General features: G+C 42.5%; 1 protein-coding gene across 7 annotated transcripts in view; it reads left to right on the top strand.

Moving 5' to 3' along the window:
* TNFRSF19 (TNF receptor superfamily member 19) overlaps positions 1-27,904 on the top strand; it is a 91,038-nt gene that overhangs the window by 14,496 nt on the left and 48,638 nt on the right. For all 7 annotated transcript variants that reach the window (XM_036831730.1, XM_036831729.1, XM_036831724.1 and 4 more), the window contains exons 2-4: positions 3,949-4,051; positions 6,455-6,565; positions 19,672-19,850. In XM_036831730.1, coding sequence (XP_036687625.1) covers positions 3,974-4,051; positions 6,455-6,565; positions 19,672-19,850 — 368 coding nt within the window. In that variant the 5' untranslated portion in view covers positions 3,949-3,973. The remainder of the gene's footprint in view (positions 1-3,948; positions 4,052-6,454; positions 6,566-19,671; positions 19,851-27,904) is intronic.

The following is a 27,904-nucleotide window of genomic DNA, read 5'->3' on the forward strand; positions in this document are numbered from 1 at the left end:
GTTTCTAGTACATGTGTCCTTCGGCCCTCAGCGTTCTCCCCATTGTGTGGGGATAAAGATCTACTTTAGAGGGTAGGTAGTAAGGAAAGAAGCTGCACTTCTTCTGAAGCACCGACACAGTACTTGATACCGTGAACGCTAAGTTCACACTGACCCTGTTCTCAGTCTTCGAACGCTTTCTGCAGCCTCAGTCCAGAGGTCTGAAACGCTACCTGCCCCTCGATTGCGACTGTCTGCATCATGTCCCACATTTGTCCAGAAGGTTGCAGCCTTCAGGGGCTGTCACACACACTGGACCATTTGCTCCTCGAGGATGATATCACTAACAGTGGCGGCCACCATCGCTAACGAGTATCGAGCACTTCTTCTGGGCCAGGAACGGTGACATCTTCCAGCTGTTAAGCTCACTATTCCTCACAGCCGTCCAGGAGGCGGTACTGTCGCGACGCCCAGTTCAGAGAGAAGGAGACAGACTTGGGTGAGGTCCGCAGCTGGTAAGTGGTGCTCCCAAGAGCAGCAGGAGCCACGGCAACATTAGCAGCCGTGAGCTTTTACTCTGTCCCAGGCCCCGGGCTGCGCATCTTACCTGCATTATTGCAGCGGACCCTCCGCACACCCCGTGGAAAGGGGTCTGTTTCTGTCTCTATAGATGTGTGGTCTCAGAGGGACTTTGCTAAGAAATGGGACTGAAAACCCAGGTGTTCCGGTTGCCCTTTTCCCGTGACCATTCTCAATAACGCCCAGGCTGTTTTCAGTTATGGTGGCTTTACCTGCAGAAGACTATTTGAACTTGGCCTTTATAGCGCCTGATGGCTCTCAGGATCACCCACCCAAGTCTAAATTACATCTCAGCCTCTTGGTATAAAAAGCCAGGTTAAACAAGAAGCCACGGAAAACAGAAGTGGCGTATTTCAGTGGCACAGTTCAATCCCCAGCTCCCAGTGTAAGAAATCTTCTGTGAAGAACTGCTTGCGCTTTTTAAGCCAATTAGGATTTTTTAAAATACGTCACTATATCATTTAATCCTGTGTCCTAATCTAAGGCACTGAATGCCTTGAGAAGGCAATAAGATTTTATATAAATCTGAAACAGTATGTTTATCCTGTTCACCCGAGAAGAATTAGATCTGTTACGTGCAAACAAATCTCAGGTGTTTTCCACAGTGTATTTTTCATTGTTTTGTGCTTCTTCATTCACTTAGTTAATTCAGGAAACGTTCGCTGAGCACCTTTGCGCTCGACGCTGGGAACACAGAGAATTCTAGGTGTGATCCTAGGATTGAATGCTTTAAAGGAACATTCAGTCTGGGAGTGAAACTGACCTGCGGCGTGATGGGTCTTGTCCATGGACGTGGAAAGGGCTGTGGAACCCCAGGGAGGACCTCACTTCACTCAAGCTGCTTGGCTGTGGACCGCATTCAGTAGAGTGATAGTTGAGCTGGTTCTCAGAGGGACCCAAAAAGCGAAAGGCTGTCCAGACCAAGAGGGCAGGATCACGGGTGTCCAGAAGAACTGTGGGTATCGGGGCATGGCTGAGCTGGGCGGGCAGTGAGAGCAGTGACCCGTGATGAGACCGGCAGGCCGGCGGGAGAGATTATACAGGGCATAGGTGCCAGGCCGAGGAGTTCAGAAGATAATTTGCAGGGACAAACCCACCTGTACCCCTGGAAATTTAGGTGTAGCAATGCTCCTTTTGTATTTCCCATTCAAACTACTCAATTTAGCATGTGTGTTGGGAAGATAAGACAAATCAGCACATTGGCTCTAGTTCCGTTAATTTTTTTCTACCCTATCATCTAAAAATAAACCAAAATCTTTGTGATGCAAAAATCATAGTACACTGTGTTCAAATTTTCTCCTTTTTTTTGGTAGTGTATATGTGGTTTTTATCTCATCATCTTTTTTAGTTTATAAACTTTCAAAAAGGATCATGTTACTTACCTTTTTTGCCCCAAGAGCACTATACATATATTTTTTTCATTATTAATGAAATATTTACACTACAAAGATTTTTTTAGGGTAAAGAGGGTAAAAAATTCACCTGGATCGCCACAGTATAAACCTAAACCATTGATAATATGTTGGCATATTTATTTTTGTACACAAAATGGGTGTATCTTACAAAGTCAGAATCATAGTGCCATGACTTCTAGCTTGATGTGCCTTTACAAGAAGATGCTGCAGTGTTTGTGTGCTTTACACAGTAATCAGCACCGTATCCCAGGAGAGTTTTCTGTGTAAACTAGATGCTCGATTACCGACCGATTACGGACAGACTCTATCGATCTCTTTATTTCTCATGTTTTATGTAAATGCTTTGGTATTTATACCCTCTTTTCCATATTAGTTTACTTCCACGTAGATTTTATGTTTTTTACTTTTCAAAAATTAACACATTAAAAAAAATTGAAGACCCCGCTGGGAAAGAGATAGCCTAAAGCATACCTTTCAGGGAATGTGATTTTATCTTCTGACCCCAATCCTGTGTCTACACAGCAGCAGGTTGCATGGTTGGGTAATTGCTGGATGATTTTGAGATATGCAAGGGGAAAAACTATGACCAAGAAGCTGGAAAAGCAAAAAAAAAAAAAAAAAGCCGTTTGAATTCACTCAAAATGGGTCTTTCATTCAACCAAGCTTAAAAATGATTTTTCATTGCCCTGGTGGTTGGACCTGCTGGGGCAGCTGGGATGACCACCTGGGTTGGTCCCCAGGCGGGGGTGGGGCGCGCCCCTGGCTGGCTGCTTGGTCCACAGTTAGGACAGCAGCCTGCTCTGCCCGCTTCCTTTGTTGTTATTGTTGCTGTTTTTCTTGAGCTCTTTGCTTCTGGTTGTTCTCTGCTCTGGTTTCTTTCCAGTTAGTCAGGTTCTCTGCTCTGGGTTTCTGTTAAAGAGAAACTGAACCATTTTTTCTCTGCCTGATCGATGGAGCGACCAGGTGAGTCTTCACTTTTTAAAAATTTCCAAATAAATCTCTTCTCTTGACATTGAGTGAATCTGTAAAACAAAACAAGACAGATTCGTTTCTACATTTTCGATCATTCCTGGTAAAGATATAGAGGCTTAGTTTACCTTTTCTTGAAATGTCAGGATAGTGCCTCCAATTCATCAGTTGTAAATGATTTTTAGATGGTTTTAAATAAATGCTCATTTTTCTGCTAGTAGATGATTTGCACTGCACTGGTTTGGGGAAGAGCTCACAAATGCCAGATGTTAGCTATTTCTGCTTCTTAGTGGAGCTGAAGGCCCGATACCCAAGCACACAGTTTTTGTTAAATGGAGCAGGTTGTTTTCAGGTGTATGTGACACGGGGACATTGGAGCCACCCACCTGGGTTTGCATCCAGCTCTGCCTCTCACTGGCGACGTGACCTTGAGCAAGTGACTCAGGCCTCTCTGAGCCTCAGTCTCCCCATCTCTAAAACGGGGATAATGACAGTATCCACCTTCTAGAGTAGTTGTGAAGATGAAATGAGTTCTGCTAAAAATAGTACCTGGCATGGCGTGCTTAGCGTGTGTTAATTGTTATTTTATCTTTGTTATCATCCTGTATGACTAAATCCGTATAAATGGAAGGTTTCTATAAGTCACAGTTTGAATGTAATTCTCTGCTGGGTGAAGTCGACTGGACACTGTAGAGACTTGGATAGAAAGAAAATAAAGGCATGTGTAGCCTGGGAACTCAGAGCCAGCAGGAATTTTGTATATACTTTGGAGGTAGACAAAGCTTCAATTCTCATAACCTAAATTTGTAAAGAATTACATAGTATTTGTCTATGGTATCCTTTTAAAAGGTGATTCCTTTTAAAACATAAATAGTGTTATGTTTTACTAACATACTAAATAATATTATGTTTTACTAGTGTATATAATAAATGGTAACATTGTATAATAAATACAGAATGCAGTCACTCATGTTATTAATGTTAACTGTATCTTCTTATCTTTTAGAGCTCTTCAACCAGAAATATATTTAATGAGAGCGATGGCTTTCAAAGTGCTACTAGAACAACAGAAAGCATTTTTCACGGCTGTAGTTTTACTAGCCTGTTTGGTAAGTCAACTCTTTACTTTCATAAGAATGTGGGGAAAGAATTCATAAAACTAGTACCCAATCTATTTTCTATTTCTAACCCCATATCTTAAAATTTTCTTTCAGATTCATTTTATCATTGTTGCATTTAATTAATAAGTCAAAGGTTGCTGTTGGGTCTTGACTTTTGTAACAGTGGTCGCAATTATTTATTTAAATCTAGGTGAAGTCATAAAATCACAGCATCACTCGTTGCCGCATGATAATGATACTCCATTGAGTTTATAGGCAGATGCCTGTCACAGCACAGCCTAACAAGACCTTAGATTCTAGTTTGGAGCCCATGACTTCACAGTTTGTGAAAAGTTAGGAATCATTTCTTAAGTGCTATTGTTTTATATAGTTATTTATATCCTTCTTGGTTTCAAAAAGCATCAAAGACAGATGGAGAATTGTAATGTTTGAAAGCTTTAACACAAAACATCTATGAAGGTGTTCAAAAGAATTACTGAAACATTTAATCTGGAGATGCAGTCATGATCTGCAAATGTAAAAAGAATTATTTACACTGAAGACAGTTCCTGAAGTCTTCTTGGAAGACAAAGTAAGAGGAAATGGGGTCCGATTGGAGTCGGACATGCAGATAGATGTAAGGAAAGCATCCCTTCCTTGAGTTGAGGTTGTTAAACGTTGGAAGAAATGGTCCACAAGAGAAGCTGTGGCATTTCTTTCTCAAAGCGATGCAATGTCTTTGTGGTGGAGGGGAATCTCCTCTCTCCCTTAAATAAAACCAAACTCCTCTAAGATTGGTTGTTAATGAGGGTTAAGAAAGGTGGGAGGTGATTACTAGACCTTTAGCCCCAAATCATGGTTTAGTCTTGAACCCCACCTTGAATTCTCCCTTCTGCCTGCTCTAGAGGTTAAGGCTGTGATTTTATTTAAGGAGGTTGGCTGACTTCATTATAGATATTTGCTTCAAGGTGGAGGCAGTTTGTACTGAATAACCTCCCATCGTTATAACCATCAAAAACCATTTCTGTGCCCTTGTGCGATGGACGTTACACACACCAGTCTCTGTTCCCCCAGTGCTTCCTAAGGTTCTCAGTTTTCCTTTAGGGAAACAAAATTGTATCAATAGTCAGGAATGTTACTGAGGGAGTCCCTGCTTGATGTAAGAGTTTGAACTGAATGTTGTCACCAGTCTGAGATTCTGTTAATATCAACATTTTTAATGAAATACCATCTGTTAAGAAGCAGATATACACACTTTGGTAGGATGGTGTGTATAAGACGAACTTACCATTTTTAGGTAAAATAAGAAATAAAGGCTATATCTTGAAAATGACTTACAACCTTTGTTTTTTCAAAGCAGATAATCTTTCCATTTAAGTCCTATGCTGTGAACCAAAGTTATTGTTAGGACATAGAGAACAGACTTGTGGTTGCCAAGGGAGAGGGAATGGGGGAGGGATGGATTGGGAGTTTGGGGTTAGCAGATGCAAACTATTACATATAGGATGGATAAACAACAAGGTCCTACTATATAGCACAGGGAACTATATTCAATATCTGGAGATAAACATAATGGAAAAGAATATGAAAAAGAATGTATATATATGTATAACTGAATCAGTTTGCTGTACAGCAGAAATTAGCACAACATTGTAAATCAACTATACTTTAATTTTTAAAAAAAGTATATTGTTAGGTCCCATTTAAGTGGCAAAATGGCTATCAGTAGGAAAGTAAGTTCATGTTTACATGACATTTTTACTCTGAAGCGTTCAGAGAATTGGGCCATTGTTATTTTCATCATTATCAGGAATTTTACTGATCTCACGATTGTCAGAATTTTTTGAATGATGAACTCTAAGTAAATGGAATTCAGCTGAAAAACTTCTACATCAAAGCTGGGTATCAGATATGTCTAAAGGATAATAGCAAAGTTCTTGGAACTAGTATATGTATTCCATTTATTTATTTATTCAACTCATTATGGGTGAATATGTTTTCTTAAAGAGCAAAAATATAATTCTTGAATTCAGATTTTTTCAGGTTGCAAAAGGACCTTGGTGTCTGCATAACTGTTCTTTCATACATCTTCTTACTTAGAAAAAAGAGCAGTTTCTACCTATTTTTACCTTGGGTACTCAGAAAAGTACCAGAAGAAGATAGCAGTTAAATCCAGAAAAAGAGGACTCTCATTCAAGGAATACAGAGAGGAATCAGGCTTGTTGATTAATTGTTCCACTGACTTTTCCAGAAAGTGGTTATTCTTCCTGAAGTGAAAACTGAATTGGCCTCACTCTGAATTAATGTTTACATTCAGTGATTATGTGAATAACACTGAAGATACTCTTCCTTTTTTGTGAAAAACAGAATTAACTTCCCTTAAGATAACGTTATGTGGAACATTTTTTTCAGGCGTGTAGAGTGATCTGTGAAACAGGAGACTGTGGACAACAGGAATTCAGGGATCGGTCGGGAAACTGTGTTCTCTGCAAGCAGTGTGGGCCAGGCATGGAGTTGTCCAAGGTAACTGTCGGGCGTGTGGGAAAGTTGTAGATCTCTGTCTTTAAAATGCGGTCTTTTCAGCTCAATCCTTCCAGTTTATGACTAGTGAAGATTTCTTGGTTCGTCATGTCCCTTTAGCCAAATATTGCACAATTCCCTTTTCACTACATTCGATTCATGTGTCTTACTGAGATAAAAGAAATAGATTCTAATAGCCGTAATTCAATAAATGTCATTGTTTTGTATAGTTTAGTGTTTATTGTATTTTATTGAAAGAATAGAATCATTAAACAACAAGGTCCTACTGTATAGCACAGGGAATTATTCAGTGTCCCGTGAAAAACTGTAATGAAAAAGTATATGAATAATGGGATCACTTTGCTGTACAGCAGAAATTAACACAACATTGTAAATCAACTATACTTCAATAAAATAAATTTTAAAAAATAGAATCATTAAGGTTTATTTGCTTTAATTAAAAAGAATCAGCATTCTACTAAAGATTTAAAAGTAAAACATTGATAAGAGAAAATGGTAATAATACTATTTACTGGGCCTTCTTTTTCTTAAAATTAAGGTTACAATTACTAGTCAAGAAAAACAGAGCCCAGCAGTGTCTTAAGTAACCGGGCTCCAAGGGAGCAGTTCTTTTCCAAGCCAGAGTTTTGAACACTGTTTTGACAGTGCCAGTACGATTATTAATTTTCCCACTTTGAGTATATGCTACTCCCAGGAGCATCTTAAATGTATTCATCTTCACCACTGCTTGTGAAGCAGCTGTGTTCCAACGGGGTGGATTCAGAGTTCTGGGTGTTCCCGGGCCCTTCTTTGTTGTGAGCATGCTCAGAGGCACACGTGCATTTGCTTTATTTTCTGACCTTTTGAAGACGTTACCAGTTGTGGACAATTGATGTATCGTTTTGTTCTAAAGAATGCACCAAGGTCTTCCTGTTAGAAAAGGAACAAAAGATGTGTCTTTATTTTAAGTGACTTTTCAAAGAGAAGTCCTTTCCCCTACAGTCTGCTGTTCTCTGAATTTGAGTCTTGTCATTCATAGATTTTTGATCGATGATCTGCAAACAGCAGGAAACAAAGAATTATGCATTCCACAAGTGATTCCTGGCGGATGGCCTCTCTGGGTGTTGTGTTTAATATGTTGGCTTTCAGCTTCTTGTGCCGTCCGCTTGGAAGGAACTGGCTGAATTTTGAACTCTGCGGTGTCTAGTTGCTGAAGCACCCCGGCCGATGTTTTTTAAATCCCTGTGGATTGTAGTAACATGGCATTTTCAGACATAGGCTGTGCTCTGTTGGATGTAAAAAGGTCCTTTATAACAGCAGACCTGCATATCTAGGATCTGTCAACAAAGTAGTTAAGAATGTGATTGTGCCCGGGAGGAAAACAGTGATGTTTCTACCCCTCAGAGTTCTTTCGTCAAATCTCTGTGAAAACATGAATATATCACAGATTCAAAGAGATGAGTGAATCATTTCTAAGAAATTGCTCCCTAACCTTCATTCTTTATCTAGAGAATGAAGATGAAGGTTCTATCAGCTTGCAGTATTTTTTTTTAAATCCATCCTCTGAGATTATCTGATAACAGTTTCTGTATTTCATAATTTCCCACAGATATCCGTAAGAAGTATTTTTCATTAGGTAGTAATTTTCCCTGAGTATTGCAATAGCTGTCCGACTTTATTTCATCAGGAGCCACCAAAAGGAAGCAATCTGAATAACCCTGCCTGTGTGTACTTATTTTAGTTATTAATATTTATGATCATTTTCCTCATTAAAAAAAAAAGACCAGGACAAAAAATTGAGTGAGAAAGAGTAAAAGTAAAGGTAACGACATCACTGAAATATTAGATTCTCAGGACCCACTCAGAAGCACAAATTTACAAATGTAGATAGAGGGTGTTCCTGCCTGTCCTGAGGTGTCCACCCTGCGGGCAGGCAACCCCTCAGCTTTCACCCTCACTGTCTTAAACAGACCACCCAGCTCCTTTTAACAGACACTTAGTGAATCTTTGCTCAAGGAGTGGACCAATCTGTCAGCCTCGGATAGGTTTTGGAAAAAAAAGATGACAGTTAAATCTAGTAATATAAAAGTTAATGAATGTGTGATTGTGTGTTGCAAATAATGTTTTGCCAAGTCTTTTAGCTTGGGTTTAGCTCTTAGTAAATAAAATTAGCAAGTGAGCCTCGCTCAGGGTCTAAAATGTAAAGCGTAAGAAAGGCAAAGGAGTCAAACATACCTATGGAAGTAAAAATATATTTTTATTTTCCAGTTAATTAATCAAGGCAAAGGATGTGAGTTTTTTATAAGCAATTACTTTGGAGCTGGAAGTTTCTAAACTGTCCACTCATGAATTTGCAGTTTCTTCCTTCCAGGCTGCCTTTATTAAATTTTTAGCAAGAACATATATCTTTCAAAGAAAAGAAGAGTAAGTTCTGAGTATATTAAAATCAGATAAATCACTTAAATTGACAAGTATGTTCAACTGGTTAATTGTCACTTCCAAGCTTTGCAAATCAAGGCAAAATTTATTCTTGTCACTGAGACTAAGTTTTTGTTAAATTGTTAGATAACTACATTTATAAATAGTCTATTTGCTTGTTGCTTGGAATACTAAATATATCATGGCAGGGGTGGTTACCTGTTAATTTGTAATGAAGCAGATGAGTACAAGAGTCTTTACTTTTTTAACTGAGGTGTACCATTTTGGTTACCAGTGGTGTTTGAAATTTTGAAAGCACAATAAATAGCAAATATTTTATAATTAGTTATGAAAAGGTAGGAAAGCTGGATCAAATTATTGATATCCACAACTAAAGTTTTCTTTATATTAAGAATTTTAAAAAGAGCATTTTCACCAAACACAGAGCTTTTAATAATCTTTATTCTAACATTATTATGTAACTTATTCTGCTGTACTAAGCATAATTTAAAACTTCTGTCCATTTTTCTACTATCATGTCTATCCAAAATAAATTCCGGGTCATGAGGTTCTTCGAATTACAAACATATATCTATACCTTAAAACTCAAGCTTGGAAATACTTTGGGTAAGCAGGTATAGTTAAAATTTCCATCTGTGGTTTTATTACTCCTAATTATTATTTTCTTTGGAAGGCATTCAGTCCTGCCTTTTCACAAGGTACGGCTTGCTCTCCCATGGTTAGGTCTCTACATTAGGACATGCAGTTGGGCTTGTTGGAAGGTGCCGGAAGAGCTTTCCTGGGGCAGCATGTGCTCTGCTCACCTGTGGCGTGTGGTCACTGTTTCCCGACCGCTTTTCACTTCCTTTCAGTTGTGAGAGCGTAAGGAATCTACGCAGCAGCTCCAGGTTCAGTAAGACCCTTGATGCTTGTTGCGAGCAGTGCCCTTCTCAGCTTTGGCCACTTTTTAAACTAGTACTTATTTTAACCTCTCACCCTGGATACTTTGCGTGTGTTCTTCTGCAGGGTGTGTCTTAACCTAAAAAATATGGACTCTCTCTCAAAATGTCTTTAATTGTGAGTCTGTGATATATACCATGCAACGAAAATAGCTGACGTTGGCCAACATGTCTTATAGTGAGCCAGGTTCTAGGTGATCCTTGTATGACATAAGGAATTCTTACAGCATAGGTCTTAAGTGGGGAATATAACTACCCCTGTTTACAGATGGGACACAGAGGTTAGTGGGTGTGTCCACCATCACTGTAAGTAAGTGACAGTGTGGGGGAGGAGGGGGGGCTCTTGGGGTCACCGTCTGCCTCCCGTCTTGATAATGCCCGAGGACAGCGCACCTGGCAGGACTTTCTGTGCTGATGCACGTGGTCTCTACCTGTGCCGTTCAACACGGGTGCTACGAGCCGCTGTGGTTATCGAACAGGTGAACTGTGGCTGGTGTCACCGAGGAACTGGGTTGCTTATTTTATTTCATTTTAAGTAATGAAATTTAAGTTGCCCCATGTGAGGTTATGGTTGTCGTATTGGACAGTGTCGTTCTAGAATGATCGACTTCCCGCCAGAAGTTGTGGCTTAGGACCAACTTCGAAAACAGAGACAAATGTCCCAGCGTGTGCGATGCAGGAGCTGCTCCCGGCAGCCTTCCACTCCTCCTCCTGCGGGTGTCGGCATTGTCCTGGTCCCCACCTGTCCCTCCCGCTCCACGGGCCCCGCCCACCACTGCTGCCCTGGGGCCACCTGAGCCCTAGCATCTCAGCAGCCCTTTTGGTTCCCAGGTCCCTCCCACAGAGCCCCAAGCGCCATCTCTGTCATTTCGGCTCCTTTTAGTAACTCAGCTTAGGAAGTCGTTTTCCTGAATCTTTGGGAAAATATGTGACGGGTCACCGAGCCATTTAGAGTCTGTTTTGAGGATTTTATCCCCTTGAGCCATATTTACTCTCTCCCCCACTGCAGGGTTTAATTTTTAGTCTTTGAAAGTTTATGATAAAGATAATGAATATGTCTTTTTCCTATTTCCGAGGCAAAAAATACCGAGTATGATTTCCATGGCTCTGTAAGCAGCTACGCTGGGCGTTTTGACCGTGACCGTGTGCGTGAGTGTTCGGTGGCGTCCCGGGGGCTCGTGAGAGTTCGTGAGAGTGAGTGGGAGATGATTTTTGTTTTCCCGAAGTGACCACATTAGACTTGAATTCTCACCGTCTAGAGTTTGCCCGGCCACGGCCCCTCCTCCGCACCAAGCATTAATGCCAACAGTGTGCTTTTAACACGATCGCCTCCCGGCAGTAAATCAAGAAACTAGTTTTTGCATGAGCCTCTGGAAACAGACTTCAAGTCTCTGGAACAGTTTTCAAAGTAAGCTTTTGCTAAGCAATTACTGGGATGACTTTAGTTAATGTGAAAAAAGTTAATTCTTGTAAACAACAACATCCTTCCCTCCACACGGGTGCATGCGGGGCTTCCTATTTTTAAAGACATCTACTCTTTGGAAAACTGTTTACAACCTTATGAAGAAAATCACACAAAAAATTAATGTAATTTTCAAGCATGAAAGAGATTCATTTCTGCCATTTAATTACAGTGTCGCTCACTTTATTTGTGTTTAATTATACCTAATCAAGCCCAGTGGTGTTTGGCAGATGTTAACAAGCTCTAGCTTGTAATTTTTTCGTTAGAAAACTCAACTAAACCAAAAGTTGGGGGGATATGTCTTTGGTGTTGTTTTCTTAAAGGAAATTAAAAAGCTGATTGCTGTACACCAGACACACCTGAATCTAATTTGTCATTTCCATTTGTGTGCCCTAGATTTTCTTTGTAAATAACTTCTTCTCCATCCAGTTTGAGCTTTCAAAGTTCAAAGAACCCAAGTTAATACTTATTGGCTGTACAAATAAATAGTGCTTTTGACCGGAGGCCCCTGGTTGTGTTTCCCGGATAATTCATGGCCTGTGAGGATCTCCCCTGTCGGGGGGGCGGGCCTGCTCCCCCGGCGTGTAGGTGGGATCCACTGGTGCTTTTTGTTCAGTTCTGGATTTGCAGAGGGAGAGAAGAGAGAAGGGGATATGAGCACTGTTTACTTGGAGTCATTTTGCCACTGGAAAGCCACCAAATGTGGCTTAAAAATATTGGGCAGAGTGACAGAGCCACGGCTGCCCCCAGCTTGGGTGGAAGAAGCCCAGCTGGGTCCAGCCCTCTCTTGCTTTGGAACCAAGATAAGGAAGCTGCTCACATCTCCACCCGCCCAGGGGGAAGACTTGGCCTCACCAGCTAGGAGATATTGCTGTGGCCCTTACGGGCTTTTGCTCCCTGGGATAAAATAATAGTAGTAGTACTAATACTACTACTACTACTACTAATAAACTTTAGCAAATACTGCTTCACACAGTATTTGTTCATCCGTCTGTTTACCCAGCAAGCAGCTCTTTAGTGCGCACTGACTTAACTACGGTGAAAGAGAACATATTCAGTGGCACTTGCTGAAGTTGGCAGGGCAGGCATCGTTCAGAACCTTTGCAGTAGGCATGGGGGTTTTACAGGGGGAGGGAAGGGGCTGATCTCCGAGTACAGCCTGGATGAGTGGGAGTTCATAGCCGAGGAGCAGGGGTCCAGTCAGTGATGGGAATTACTACCAGGGGACATGAGAGGAAGCGAGTTTCTGACCAAAGCCGACCCGACGGGATTCCTGCTGAACACAGGGTGGGACGGTCGGATGTCACCTGGGGGGTGGGAGGCTGAGGACCCTGAGGGTGGGGTCCTGGTTAAGCCGACCCCGCAGGGTTCCTGCTAGGACTACATTTCACGAGGACATGCGCAGATGGGCTGGGAGGAGGTCCAGGAGCCCGACTCGAGCGTGCTCGCGCAGAGAACCTTTGACAGCTCCAGGGACGTGGGCTTTGGGGAAGCGGGGTAGGGGGCGATGTCAGATGCCACGGGTTAGTCACTTCTTTTATGATTTGGGGAAGTAAGTAGGAACCCTATGGCAATGCTTTTTTTTTTTTAATTGCATTCTTTTTTATCCATGTGTATATTTTCTCACCTCAAAGTTTATTAATAAAAAGGTCTCCTCGGCGATTCAGGGAAGTCCTAGGTATCTCCTGTAAGCTTTAAGGTACCAGGTCATAATTTCAAAAATAAAGGACTGCCGTATTGTTTTAAAGCCTCAATGCATTTCTAGCGTTGATATTAATGGCAGACCGTCCTCCATAAAAATAAAACATGTAGCTAATTCTGGAGCCCAGGCCAGTGACTGACTCACTCTTCCCTCCCCCTTCTCCTCCCTCTCCCTTAGCCTCCCACACCAAACATACACACACACACACACACACACACACACACACACACACACACACACACACACACACACACAGAGTCCTTCTAATAACTGGTGAGAGGGAGAACTCAGTACAACCTGGAAAGTGTCAAAGAAAACCAGAACAGGACAGAGGTTAAAGCAGTAAAAACAAATTCTATTCAGGAGCTTTTGCAACAGGAGAAGAGACACCTCGCTCTAGAGCTGCATTCAGCTCCAAATCCAACGTGGACACATGGGGGGTTATAGCCCAGGAGCAGAGCGGGCGTCAGGGTGGGCAGTCACCAAGAGGAAACAGCGGAGGAAGGGGGATCCTAGCTAAATAGACACCAGGATTCCTGCTGCAGGCAGACAGGGGACCAGGCATCACCTGGGGCGGGGGGTAGGGTGGGTGGCTTGGGAGGTCAGGTATGGAGAATAAGCAGGTACCGAGGATGGGGGATTCTGGCTAAACCAACCGGACAGGATCCTTGGACAACCGGGTTCTTCAAGACCAGACCTAAGAACGGGGTGCAGTCGAAAAAGTGGCTCAAAGACGCCTGCAGACTTTGGTCAAGCAGAGAGTCTGTCAAAGGAAAGACTAAGCAGAGCCAGCGTGGGCAGCCTGCCCCTTCCTCCTGTCACCATGGACCTGTCCACACCTCTGCTTCTGTCCCCAAAGGAAGTACTGTGCCTGGGAGCTCGCCCCCTTGTACCCCAAGGTAACGCGGGAAAAACCAAAAGATCTGATACTGTTGATATTTTCATGAGATGCCCAATTAGATCACGTGATCCTTTCCAGCTCAGCTGGCAGCGCTCGAAGGGTACCCTCTGTGCCGCAGCACCTGGCATGCAGTGATGAGTAAGAGCAGCTCCCGTGGGGTAACAACCTGCATCCCTGTGGAGGAACCCGCGCTCAGGGGCTGATGCCGGCGCTCCCCACAATGCGCTGAGCAGGGTGAACAAAAAGGAGACGCAGAACGGTTGTCCACACACGAGGAGGGTGTGTCTGGGAGGTTTCCCCAAACCTGGCATAGTGGGGGAGTAAGAAGTTAGGGACGAAGGATGGAAAGACGGGTTACCATGGGACAGGGGCTGGTGACCCCCCCGCCTCGGTCTCTCTGTCTCTCTGTCTCTGTCACTCTCTCTGTCTTTGTCTCTCTCCGTTGTTTCGCCTCCTTCCGTTTCTCTTGGTAGTTGTTTACTGAACTTGATATGGAAGATTTCAAGGCATTTTTAACTACCTCGTTTTACTGAATGAAATAAAAACATCAAGGTAGACATTTATATGGGGGTAATTTAATATTTATATGCTTTTTATAGCCTGGATTTCAAATAATTATGGCGTCTCTACATTTATGGTGCTTTAGAAATATGACAGATCAGCTCTAAATGTGGTTGCTGCCATGGACGCTATACAGTAATTCTTTGGAAATAATTGCTCTGAATTTCTAGTTAATTCAAGATGTCTAGTTAATTTAACATGTGGAATGATCTCTTCATACACTTCTTAGACTCTCCTGAACTGAAAGCAATGATATTATTCGTAAAAGTTTAAAAATAATATTAGGCTGTGTTTCTAATAATCTTTTTTTAAATGGCAAATACTTTAGAGAAAGTATATATTTTAAAAATTTTATTGAAGTGTAGTTGATTTACAATGTTGTGTTAATTTCTGCTGTACAGCAAAGTGACTCAGCTATACATACGTACGTTCTTTTTCATCTTCTTTTCCACATGGTTTATCATAAGATATTGAACGTAGTTCCCTCTACAGTAGGACCTTGTTGTTTATCCATCCTACACATACTAGTTTGCATCTGCTAATCTCGAACTCCCACTGCATCCCTCCCTCCCCCACCTACCCCCTTCCCCTTGGCAACCACACGTCTGTTCTCTGTGTCTGTGAGTCTGTTTCTGAGAGAAAATATATTTTGAATAAAATTCCCCCAAATAATCAATCTCTGTTCAAGTATGGCTCATGGTACCTGCTCTGTACATTTTGGTACTCTTTTGTGATAGTGATGATACAAAGCCTTTTCTCAACCCCTCACCTAAATCTGCCCCAAAGAAAATTGCTACAGCTGCCACCAGAGCATATAAACTGCAGGCAGAAATAGTAAGCCAATATCCAGTTAATAAAGGCAAGCTATGATGCATTTGGAGCCTGGCTTTGTTTTCTTTCTATACATGGTTTGGTCCAGTGTAGAATGAACCAAAAAAAAAAAAAAAGTTTCATGAAATCCTCATTCTATAAAATCTAATGACATGTAAATCACACACAACGATACATGGCAAAAACTCATCGGTCAGAGCGGTCCTTATGTACAATATAAACTCTAGACACGGCCAGGAATCAAAAAAGAAGCACAAAGATTTCCCAACACTAAAGTATATGTTCTTTCTCAAAAGAGATGAAACTGTCAACACACCTGTGTATATTCTTTCAAGTTCATTTCTAGTCAGATCATTTCTCTAGTTTCTCAGGACTGGAGAGAGGAAGTGAGTGGCTGTAGACAGCAACGCTCAGCAGGAGGAAGGGAGGCCAGCTGACCACCTGGCAGAGGCGTTAGAACAGCAGGACGGCCCCACAACCCAGGACTGCCTAGTTCTTTGTATGACGGCACAACGCAGTAGTGGATTCAACCAGGAAAGGTTAAATTCTATCTCATGAACCCGTTTTCAAAAGGAGGTACTTGGGATTCGTTTTAGAAAAATTTTTATTCAATAAAAATGTTTTAGATGGAAAGTGATGTTTGAAGTAGCCTAGAAAAAACTGGGGTCTGAAGGTCCCTTTGTTCCCCAGTGAAGCTTTATTATACCGGAATCAAGAAAATCGGTCTGTTGGGCTGTAGAGAATCCAAAATAGTAATGGCCATCGGTATCATTTATTTACAGACGCCTGTGCTTGATTTAGAGTTTAGAGGCTTTATATGTTTTCCCTTTTATTCCTCAGAATAACCCTGTAGGGCCTGGATTGTTATCCAGTCTCACAGAGGAAGAGTCTGAGGGTCAGAGAGTTCCCAAAATAACTTAGCTGGCAAGTGGCCGATGTGTCTTTGGCTCCAATGCAGGAAAATATACACTTTCCCCCTGTATCAGCCTGGCTTGAAAAGCAACATTTCTGATGTTTGCTACCAGTTCATAGATGCCTACCCCTTTCCCTTTGTTTTCCTATCTTCCTCTCCCTCCCTTTTTCTTTCCTTCTCTGTTGTGTGTTAACCTGTATATGAGACCCTTACAGTCCCAGCTGCCTGGATCAAAGCGTGTTGTTGAAATCGCTGCCGCAGGAACTTTGAGGGATGTGCCCAGCCTGTGAGTGAGGAGGTCCCGCCCCGGATGTCATGTGCACACGCTTTGATCCTGGGACTCGGGGTGGGAGGCTCCCTCCTGTGCCTAAAGGAAGCCTTTGGATTCCTGGGGCTCTCTCAGCAGCTAACACTGTCCTGGTGCAGACCCCGCTGCTGTGCACAGCCCCCCAGAATAGCAGTGGCCTCCCTCCCGCCAAGAGCAGGTACACATCCCAAGAAATTATTTCTCAGTGTGTGTCTGTATTGTTTTCCGGATTACTAGAGATGCCTTGTGCAAGAAAATCAAATCATTACAGAAGTATAAAAACTGAAAACACCTCATAATTCCACTACCCCCCCCCCAAAAAGATAATCCCTGTTAACAATGCTAAAGAAATTCTAATTTGTGAATTAGTATTTAAAATTGTTCCCCCCTGCTCCTGTCTGCGCCTTTGGTTCAGAACATTGTCTAGCTGGAACCCTCAGGGTTAGGAAGGTGCTGACCTTCTGCTTTGTTTTTCTCCCCTGCTCTTTGCTGTGCTTGTTCAAGACACACATTGAAAGACGGGCAGAGGAATTGAAGGAAAGGAAGGGATAGTCCTTCCCAGATGTGAGTGAGTTCGTTAGTGACGTCTGGATTGCTAATATCCTTTACTGAGTGGCTTATTGAGTACAGGGATACTATTCTTTGTGTTGGTTTTTGTTTTTTAATTGAAGTATAGTTGATTTACAATGTCGTGTTAGTTTCAGGTGTACAGCAAAGTGATTCAGTTATACATATATACATACATATATATATGTATGTATACATATACTCTTTCAGATTCTTTTCCCTTACAGGTATTATAAGATATTGACTAGAGTTCCCTGTGCTATACAGTAGGTCTTTATTGATTATCAATTTTATATATAGTAGTGTGTATATGTTAACCCTAACCTCCTAATTTATCCCCCCCTCCACCCACCCTTCCCCTTTGGTAACCGTACATTTGTTTTCTATGTCTGTGAGTCTATTTCTGTTTTGTAAATAAGTTCATTTGTATCTTTGTGTGTGTGTTTGTGTGTTGGTTTTGATTTAATTTTCAGCCAATAAGTACTGCTTAGTTGACTTTGTATAAAAATATGGATGAAGAAGTTAGATATATAAATTTTATGGAGAAACGAGAATTCTGACCTCGCTGGATCTGTGTTCTGGCTTCCGTGGTTCCCAGTGAGGAAGCTGAGGCTGTGAGTGGGAGCGCTGCCCGCCCCCCGCCCCCTGCTGCCCATCTGTCTGTGTGTGGGCTCCCAGCATGCCCTCCACGTGGGGCTCTGTTCGCAGCTCGAGAGCTGCTGTCTGATTTTTTTTTTAAATGGCCAGTGTTCTATAGAAATCATCACATAGTGCAGATAACCGTGCTAACATTTGATATGTAATCTTTCAGACATCTTCCTGTGTATATGTCACATAAAGTGCCTGAAAGTCCCAGAGTGTAGTGGTATGAAGTCTGGCTCTGGAATTAAACCACGTAGGTTCGTACCATATGACTCGGCAATTCCGCTCCTAGGCATACATCTGAAAAAAACAAAAACACTGATTTGAAAAGATACGTGCACCTCAGTGTTCACAGCAGCACTATTTACAATAGCCAAGACATGGAAGCAACCTAAGTGCCCATCCACAAATGGATGGGTAAAGAAGATGTGGTACGTATATGCAATGGAATATTACTCAGCCATAAACAAGAAAGAAATTTTGCCATTTGTGGCAACATGGAAGGACTTGGAGGGCACTGTGCTAAGCGAAGTAAGTCAGACAGAGAAAGACAAATACTGTATGATATCACTTATATGTGGAGTCTAAAAAATACAACAAACTAGTGAGTAAAACAAAAAAGAAACAGACTCACAGATAAAAGAGAATAAACTAGTGGTTACCAGTGGGGAGAGGGAGGGAGAGGGGCAATATAGGGATAGAGGATTTTTTAAAAAGGATTATTATGGGATTGTATGAAATCACGTGTGTGAAACTTTTGAAAATTGTAAAGCACTATAGAATAAATAAATTAATTAATTAATTAATTAATTTTAAAAACATGTAGGTTCAAATCCTGGTTCTGACATTAGCAATGTCTCTTTGGTTAAGGTGCATGCCTTCTGGGAAACCCCATACTCCCATCCGGGAAATAAGAGCATGGGAAGCGCTTCCCTCATTGGGGGGGAGGATGAATTAATGAGATCCTGGCATAGAGGAAGCCCCTGATAAATGTTAGTACTTACTATTAATGTTTTTGTAAGAAATGGGATCATATTTCTCATTCTGTTTTATAACTTATTTTTTAAACTATCATGAACACTTGTCTATAGCATTCTTTCTGTGATTGCATTATAACGACATCATATGACATGCTGTGATTGATTTAGTGCTTGAACTTGTGGAAATGATTGTATGCAGGTCAAAGAGCCGTCTGTGAAGCCCATCCTTGGAAAGCAGTTCTGGGTTCTGATGGCCAAATCTAGAAATGCTTGAGACCTTTAGTATCACAGGGTTTGATCCAAACAAGGATTTAGTGTTCTTATAAGGGTTGTGTAAGCATCTTCCCTCTCTCAGACAGTAATAAACAGCTAACCATTCCAAGTTTCTCTACGGATATTGTAAGCTTCTGACATTTCGTATGCAGCTGTCCTCGTGTTCTATTACTTATCAAAGCACTTATTTTCTGCCTTGATAAGTGAGTAGGTGTCTACATATTTCCCCGACTCTAGCTTCTGAGCACTCAGATGACCAGCTGAGTTGGAGAAGAAAGTGCTGTAATTCTTCCCTAAGCTGGCGATAATGCCGCAGCAGTGGGGGGGGGGGGGGGGGGGGGGGGGGGGGGGAGAGCCTTTCTTATTCAAATGCTCGTGCTCCTGGAATAAAGTGGATGACTAAGTATACTTAGGTCGTAAGAGAGATTATTAGCAGGGGGAGACACACTGGAACTCGCTGAGAGAGAGGCCTTTGTGCCCCAAGAGGCGGGCGCTGGGCAGTCACCAGCCCAGTTCTCCGCGGTATCTCCTCGTCCTCCTTTTTCACGCTTGCGGGGGCTGAATAGCTGTCTCTTGCCTGTTCCTCCCCGCAGGAATGTGGCTTTGGCTACGGGGAGGATGCCCAGTGCGTGAGGTGCCGGCCGCACAGGTTCAAGGAGGACTGGGGCTTTCAGAAGTGCAAGCCGTGCCTGGACTGCGCCCTGCTGAGCCGCTTCCAGAAGGCCAACTGCTCTGCCACCCGCGACGCCACCTGTGGGGACTGCCTGCCCGGGTACGTGGCCAGTCCTTCCCGCGTAGTCAGGCAGTTAGTCCGAACAGGCTTTTCTCTGGTTCCCTGCCAAGTGCAGATTCCCGCTGACGTTAACCCGAACACACTTGCTGGGGTTCGTGGCTCTTCTGTTCTCTGGGCCTCCTGTGTGCCCTGCACGGCGACAGGCGTGGTTAGAATGAAATGGTTAAGCGTGGTGACTGGTGCTCAGTGTCCCAAAAATCCTCAGAGTTCCTGCAGATCGGTAGAAAAGAAAACATGGACAAAGGGACGAAAGAAAAAACATTCAGTTCACAGAAGAGGAAGCGTGTGTGGCCTGTGACCATACAAAGCTGTCCGTCCTCAATATGATCAGAGAAATGCAAATACCGCCATCCAGTCATTTCTGCACTATTTTGTAAGGCATCACTTTGGGGGAGGGAGACAGATCCCCACCCACAGACAGCTTACATCCTAATAAGATTTGACAAATACCTACACAGTAAATGATACGGTATGCAAAAAGGTGGAAGATATGATTGCTATGGAAAAAAAGTCTCAAGCAGCTCAGGACGTTGGGCGTGCCCCCTGGGGGATGCAGGGGATGCAGGTTGCAGGATCAAAGTGGGTCATCAGGATGGGCGATGCTGAAAAGGTGAGCTCCCTCTGGACACCGACCCTGAGGTGGACATGGCCTGGTGTATTTCAGAAACTGCCAAGGGGCCAAGGCGGCTACAGGAGAAGGGAGAGCGGAGAGGAGGGAGACGCAGTGAGAGCAGCAGGGGGTGGGCAGGTGTACCGGTGGAGACCTTAAATGGGCACATTGAAGAGGAACCCAGGCCGTGGACAGAAAGGGGACCACACCTGGGCCAGGTGGGGAGACAGAGCCCAGGAGGAGGAACTTTAACATTTTAAGTGCTTCTAGGTAACGGTTGGCCGGACATGCCAGATAAAACAGGCAGTTGGAAGCCAGAGTCCTGATGAAGCCCGGGACTCAGTGGGGCCGGTGTGGTGGTCTGTTAGGGGCGAGGCATTGCTGCAGGAAGCAAGGAGGGGAGGGGACAAAGTGAGCATCAGGAGAACCTGATTAGTATCTAGTAGAGCCAGAGGAGAGACCAGGATTCCTGGAGCTTTCCTGGAACCCAGGCTTTATTGCCGAAGTAAAGCAACCAGGGCCAGCAGCATGACAGGAGCAGCAAACTGTATTATGTAGTGGCTAAGCAGTTTACATGAATTATTGTCTGTGATGTTCACAGTGTCTTAAAAACGAAGAAAGGGAGCCTTATCATTAAGGTTATTCAGGCGAGACGGCACAGGCAGTGCGCAGTGTAGCTTGGACTCTGCCACCAGAAGCCACGCTCCAAGTCAGTGCACTCCGCCGGCTCGTGCCCACAGGAGCAGGGATTTGACAAGTGCTGGGTGCCAGCTCTGGGGCTTTTAATGAAGCCAGAGGGCAGACAGAGCTCTGGGCCTGAAGGGCAGAAACAGGGCAGGAAATAGCCTCATGGGTCAAGCAAGTCCTTATGCGAAGACCCAGAACCCAAACGGATGCAAAAAGTAGTGGTCTTACATCAGCAGCACAAGTGACCAAGGAAAAAATAGCTATATTGGACTTTGTCAAAATTAAAGCCTTTTGTGCTTCACAGGATACCATCAAGAAATTGAAACAACAACCCCCAGAATTAAAGGAACTATTCGTAAATCATACATGTGATAAGGGACTATCTTATCTAGCATATATAAAGAACTCTTACAATTCAATAACAAAAAGACAAATAACCCAATTAAAATATGGGCAAAGGATTTGAATAGACATTTCTCCAAAAAGAGACACAAATGACCAGTGAGCTCATGAAAAGATATACGTCAATTAGTCATCAGCAAACGCAAAAAAAAGAAAAAAGAAAAAAACCCCACATACTTCACACCCACCAGGGTGGTTATAACCAAAAGACAGGCAATAACAGGTGTTGGTGAGGATGTGGAGAAACTGGGAATGTAAAATTGTGCAGCCACTTCGGAAAACAGTACGGCGTTTCCTCAGAAAGTTACACATAGAGTTACCATGCGACCCAGCACTTCTACTCTTGAGCATGTAACCCAGGGAACTGAAAACATGTCCACACAAAAACCTGTACACAGATGTCCATAGCAGCCTTATACATGAGAGTCAAAAAGTAGAAATGACCCAAATGTTCATCAGCTGATGAATGGATAAACAAAATGGAGTTTATTTAGCAATGGAATATTATTCAGCAATAAAAAGGAATGAATTACTGATACATATGACAACATGGAGAAACCTAGAAAACATTATGCTAAGTGAAAGAGGCCAATCACAAAAGAACACATATTGTAGGATTCCATTGGCGTGAAACGTCCGGAATGGGCAGATCTAAAGAACAGAAAGTAAATTAGTGGTTGTCTAGGGCTAGTGGTTGGGAAGGGTTGAGAAGAAGGGGGAGTGATTGCCAAAGGGTACAGAGTTTCTTTTCTTGCCTGATGAAAATGTTCTAAAATTGACTGTGCTGATGTTTACACAGCTCCGTGAGTATACTAAAGACCATTTACTTGAATACTTTTTTAAAATTTATTTATTTATTTTAATGATATTCTTGTCTGCTTACATTCTTTTTATTTATGTATGTATGTATGTATGTATGTATGGCTGTGTTGGGTCTTCGTTTCTGTGCGAGGGCTTTCTCCAGTTGTGGCAAGCGGGGGCCACTCTTCATCGCGGTGCGCGGGCCTCTCACTATCGCGGCCTCTCTTGTTGCGGAGCACAGGCTCCAGACGCGCAGGCTCAGTAATTGTGGCTCACGGGCCTAGTTGCTCCGCGGCATGTGGGATCTTCCCAGACCAGGGCTCGAAACTGCGTCCCCTGCATTGGCAGGCAGATTCTCAACCACTGCGCCACCAGGGAAGCCCTACTTGAATACTTTAAAGGGGTAGATTGCGTGGTATGTGAAGTATATCTCAGTAATCTGTTATTTTTTTAAAAAGTAATGGCCTGTAATCTCAGAAGACACTGATAGCTGCGAATATTATTACCCAGAGTCTTGAGCTCGTGCAAAGCTGATGGAAGGGCAGAAACGGGGCACCTGATACCTCTCTGCTCCTGTTCTGATGAAACCGTGTCTTTGCTCCTCTGCCCTCTTCACCGGGGAAGAGGATGGGGGTCAGGGAGAGGAGGAGTCCACGGGGGATGCCAGGCTGAGCTGGGCAGTGTCCAGAGGCCCAGGACTCGGTTTTTACAAGGGGGAACCCAGGCGTGGGCTGCTGGAGCGTGCGAGGGAGCCCCCGCCAAACATGCTTCCTTCATGCTTCACCAAATTTGTTGTCACCTGAGCCCACTGCTTTAGTGTCACAGTGTTTGCTCATTCTGTAAATAGATGCTTAGATGTGGGAAAGTTAGAAATGAGTAGACATTTGAATGGTGTTTTGTAGTTTATTTATATGATTAGTTTAAAATTACATCCTTTCTATGCAAGCATGACGGTATGAGGCAGGCAACAATTATAGAGTGACTTCTACTCTTCCAGGTCTTCCAGGGTGTTTTCAAAGTGTTCACCCAGCTTGACTGTATTTTTGTGAAAGAGGAAAATAGTTGACACCCGTTTGACAGACAGGAAAATTGAGGCAGAAAGAAAATACGCAAATTGTGTATTGCCTCCAGAAAAATGCCAAGGTCAGGCATAAGGTGGGCAAGTTTATTCCTGGTGTGACGCCTGCCCTCTGCGGCCGCGGCCTCACTCAGATCAGGATCTTCTGCTGCCCAAAGGCCCAGCCCCCCACCGGACACCAGTGTGGAAAGTCTGTCCTCTGTGCTACAATTTGACCAATTAGGGAAATTCAGTGCCCTCGTTCCCAAATATGGTCAACAGCTTTCGGCCAGTTACTTAATTTCTCTGACATTGATTCTTCTCACCTATAAAAATATCATCTAATAATAATACCAGCCTACAGAATTGTCAGAAGGATTAAGAACATAGCTCATGTAGAGCGCCTAGCAGAGCGCCTAGTACACAGTAAGCACTAGATAAATCATTGACATTGTTGCCAATTAATGTTATTGGGGGCCAGTGAAAGCTTTGCAGAAAGTGGCCAAAGGGCCTCCAGCCCCTGTTCTGGGCCACGCCCCCTTCCCTTCTCTGCCGAGGGGACCTGGGGCTCCGCCTTGGAAGAGTAACCCAGCCCCTGCCAGTTCTTTGCTGCTTTTAGTAACCGGGATGGTTAACACTAGGGATTAACATCACCCCCTCCTTACAAAGGAGGAAGTCCATCCTTGGAGCGGATAAATGACTTGCTCGAGTCCTGTTTCGCTGCCCCTGAGGGTGGCCTCTGCCGGTTCTGTACCCACTCCCCTCCCCACCCCCCTGTCAGCCCTGCTCCCCAGCCGCCTGGTCCGTCCTCCGTCCTTCTCACAGTGGCACTTGGCAACCCTTGCCCATCCCGAGCGCCCCAGTCAACACCAGGCTCTTCCCCTGGTGGTCATCTTTTCAGTAGCATCTTCTCAGTGTCACTGGGGCCATCGCTTTGGCTGCCGAGAACTGTGAATAGGGGGCTGACCCTCCAGCACAAACAGGGAGCCCACGGGTGTGTAGGAGAGGGCAGAATTGTCACCTGCCCCCGATGGACGCGCTGCAGGAAATGGGACCTGATGTCACACACAGGACGTGGCAGCGGCATTCAAACCTGTATTAAGGGAGATCGTTCTGAAACCAGGGCTGGACTGGGGTCTGTCATCCCCCTGCAGAAATGCGTTCATTGGTGGAAGAGTTAGTGTCTACAACCAGGCTTTCTTAGAATAGCAGTTATCAAGCTGGTGTTCATTAGACTAAGTAGTGTTATTTGGGTTCAGCTCAATTAAAAACGCCTCTTCACATTCAGTGTTGGGGAATGTTTTGGGTGGACAGATGTATTTATATGGTGCATCTCATCAGACAGTAAATTAGATAAAATTCAATGTGGTTTCCTTTTGTCTCTTTGCATTAGCTGAAAGCATGGAGTAAAATTTAAAGTTCAACGATAAAAACCACTTTAACCAGACACCGTGTCTATGTCTCTGTTCTCTTTTGTCTTATTTAATTTTTAAAAATTTGTGTCCTGTCTCATTTGGTCAGGAGCAGAGTGGCAAATATATCTATGTCCCTCAAACCTTGGCAATCTAAACAAAATAGAGAGTAGAATAATTTTTAAAGATTTATAGATTTCTTTACCCACTTAATCTTTTGTCACATCTTAAAACTCTAATTTCTGTATCTTCATCTTCAAATTGAATGATAATTTTAAGGAGACTTTTTAAAAATAAAAAAACAGTGTCTTTGATCGTTAATACATAATTGGTGATTCACTAATTATTCTGTGCTTTAGGATTCAGACCTTAATCTCATTTTGTACTAAGTGGAAAAAGTGAGAGTCGGTTGATGGCTTTGAAAATTTCGTAGCAGTTAAAAAAATCTTACATTCTGCCGTCCAGCCATTGTAATCAAGAAGCTGGCAGAGCAGGTTCTGAATGCTTTTAGATGATCTCTGTACCGCTGCTGATAGCTGCTATGAGCATCATGCCCAAGTATCACCTCTCCTGTGAGCAGTGGCAACAAGGCAGGCCCATCCAACCTCCTATCTAGTTAGGGTTTCTAGTTAGACTTAATGGTCATTGAAAACATGGTATTTTCTCACCTGCTAGCCTCATTTGTGTTACAGCCCTCAAACTCATCATATATTTTAATAATTATATTTTTGGCAAATATATTTTGTTCAATTTCAGGGAGAGCTCAGACCTCCAAACTGTTTTGTCACAAGTAGAATTCATTATTTTAAAAATGTTCAATAATGTCCACATTTGATTCCCAGCACTTGTTTAGCTTATTTACATAGAAAGAGTTTTTCTGTTTAAAAACTATATTAGACTATCTTAATATTTAATTTAATCAACTTATAATTTGGCATGTTTTCTGTCTGAGATAAAGAGAATTAGTCCGCATATATTACAATGTTTAGCAAGAAGTACATCTAAGAAAGCTCCCTTATATTGTCCTATGGTTTTTACCTATTTTTAGATTTTTAAATGCATTTTTTAGTTGTGGTAAAAAAATATAACATAAAATTTACCATCTTAACCATTTTTTAAGTGTACAGTTCAGTAGTGTTAAGTACATTCACATTGTTGTCATTATACGCAGATGACATGACTCTCTATATAGAAAACCCTAAAGACTCCACACAACACTATTAGAACTGATAAACAAATTCCACAAGGTAGCAGGATACGAGATTAACATACAGAAATCTGTTGCATTTCTTTAGACTAACAATGAAATATCAGAAAGATAAAGTTTAAAAATATTCCTTTTAAAATTGTGTACGAAAAAAAAAAAACCTAGGAATAAACCTGACCAAGGAGGTGAAAGACTTATACACTGAGAACTAGAAAACATTGATAAAGGAAATTGAAGATTATTTAAAGAAATGGAAAGATATCCCATGCTCTTAGATTGGAAGAATTAATTTTGTTAAAATGGCCATACTACCCAAAGCAATCTACAGATTTATTGTGATCCCTATCAAATTACCCATGACATTTTTCACAAGACTAGAACAAAAAATCCTAAAATTTATATGGAGCCACAAAAGACCCAGAATTGCCAAAGCAATCCTGAGGAAAAAGAACAAAGCAGGAGACATAACCCTCCCAGACTTCAGACTATACTACAAAGCTGCAGTAATCAAAACAGCATGGTATTGGCACAAAAACAGACATATGGATCAATGGAACAGAACAGAGAGCCCAGAAATAAACCTGTGCACCTATGGTCAATTAGTCTATGACAAAGGAGGCAAGAATGTACAATGGAGGAAAGACAGTCTCTTCAGCAAGATCCTGGTTTCAGTTCTTTTGGCTAGGACTTCCCTGGTGGTGCAGTGGTTAAGAATCCGCCTGCCAATGCAGGGGACACAGATTCGAGCCCTGGTCCGGGAAGATCCCACATGCCGCGGAGCAACTAAGCCCATGCGCCACAACTACTGAGCCTGCGCTGTAGAGCCCGTGAGCCACAACTACTGAAGCCTGCGTGCCACAACTACTGAAGCTTGCACGCCTAGAGCCCGTGCTCCGCAACAAGAGAAGCCACCGCAATGAGAAGCCTGTGCACTGCAGCAAAGAGTAGCCCCCGCTCGCCACAACTAGAGAAAGCCCGCACACAGCAACAAAGACCCAACACCGCCAAAAAATAAATAAATGAATAAAAAAAGAAGTTTAAAAAAAATGCTTTTGGGTATATACCCAGAAGTGGAATTTCTGGATCTTATGGTAGTTTTATTTTTAATTTTCTAAGAAAACTCCATACCATTTGCCATAGCAGTTGCTCCATTTAACATTCCTGCCAGTAGTGCACAGGGGTTCCAGTTTCTCCACATTCTCGCCAACACTTTTTTTTAAATAGCAGCTCATTTCAGATCATTTAGTGCAATTTAGTGCTATTTTTTCATAGCACTAATGAGTGTGAGGTGATGCCTCACTATGGTTTTGATTTGCATTTCCCTGATGATTAGTGATGTTAACCGTCTTTTCACGTGCTTGCTTACCATTTATATATAATCTTTGGAGAAATATTCAAGTCCTCTGCCCATTTTAAAATCAGGTTATTTGATTTTTGTTGTTGAGTTGTAGGAGTTCCTTATATATTCTGAATATTGACCCCTTATCATATATATGATTTGCAAATATTTTTTCCCACAGGGGTAGGTTGCCTTTTCACTGTTTTCATTGTATCTTTTTTTTTTTAACCACCAAAGAAACTATTATTACTATAATTTAAAACTTTCTTTTTTTTTTTTTTTTTGGTTGTGACATTTTTTTAACCACTTTGTTGAGGTATGATTGACAAAGCTGTACATATTTATTGTATACAACTCCTTGAGTTTGGGAATAAGTATACATTGATGGTATTCTTTGATGCACAAAAGTTTTAAGTTTAATATATTCCCCCTTGTCTATTTTTGCTTTTGTTGCCTATTTATTATATGCCTTCTGGTTGCCTTTTGATGTCATATTCGAGAAATCATTGCCAGAGTCC

Source organism: Balaenoptera musculus, chromosome 18 (assembly GCF_009873245.2).
Source record: "Balaenoptera musculus isolate JJ_BM4_2016_0621 chromosome 18, mBalMus1.pri.v3, whole genome shotgun sequence".
Taxonomy (NCBI): domain Eukaryota; kingdom Metazoa; phylum Chordata; class Mammalia; order Artiodactyla; family Balaenopteridae; genus Balaenoptera; species Balaenoptera musculus.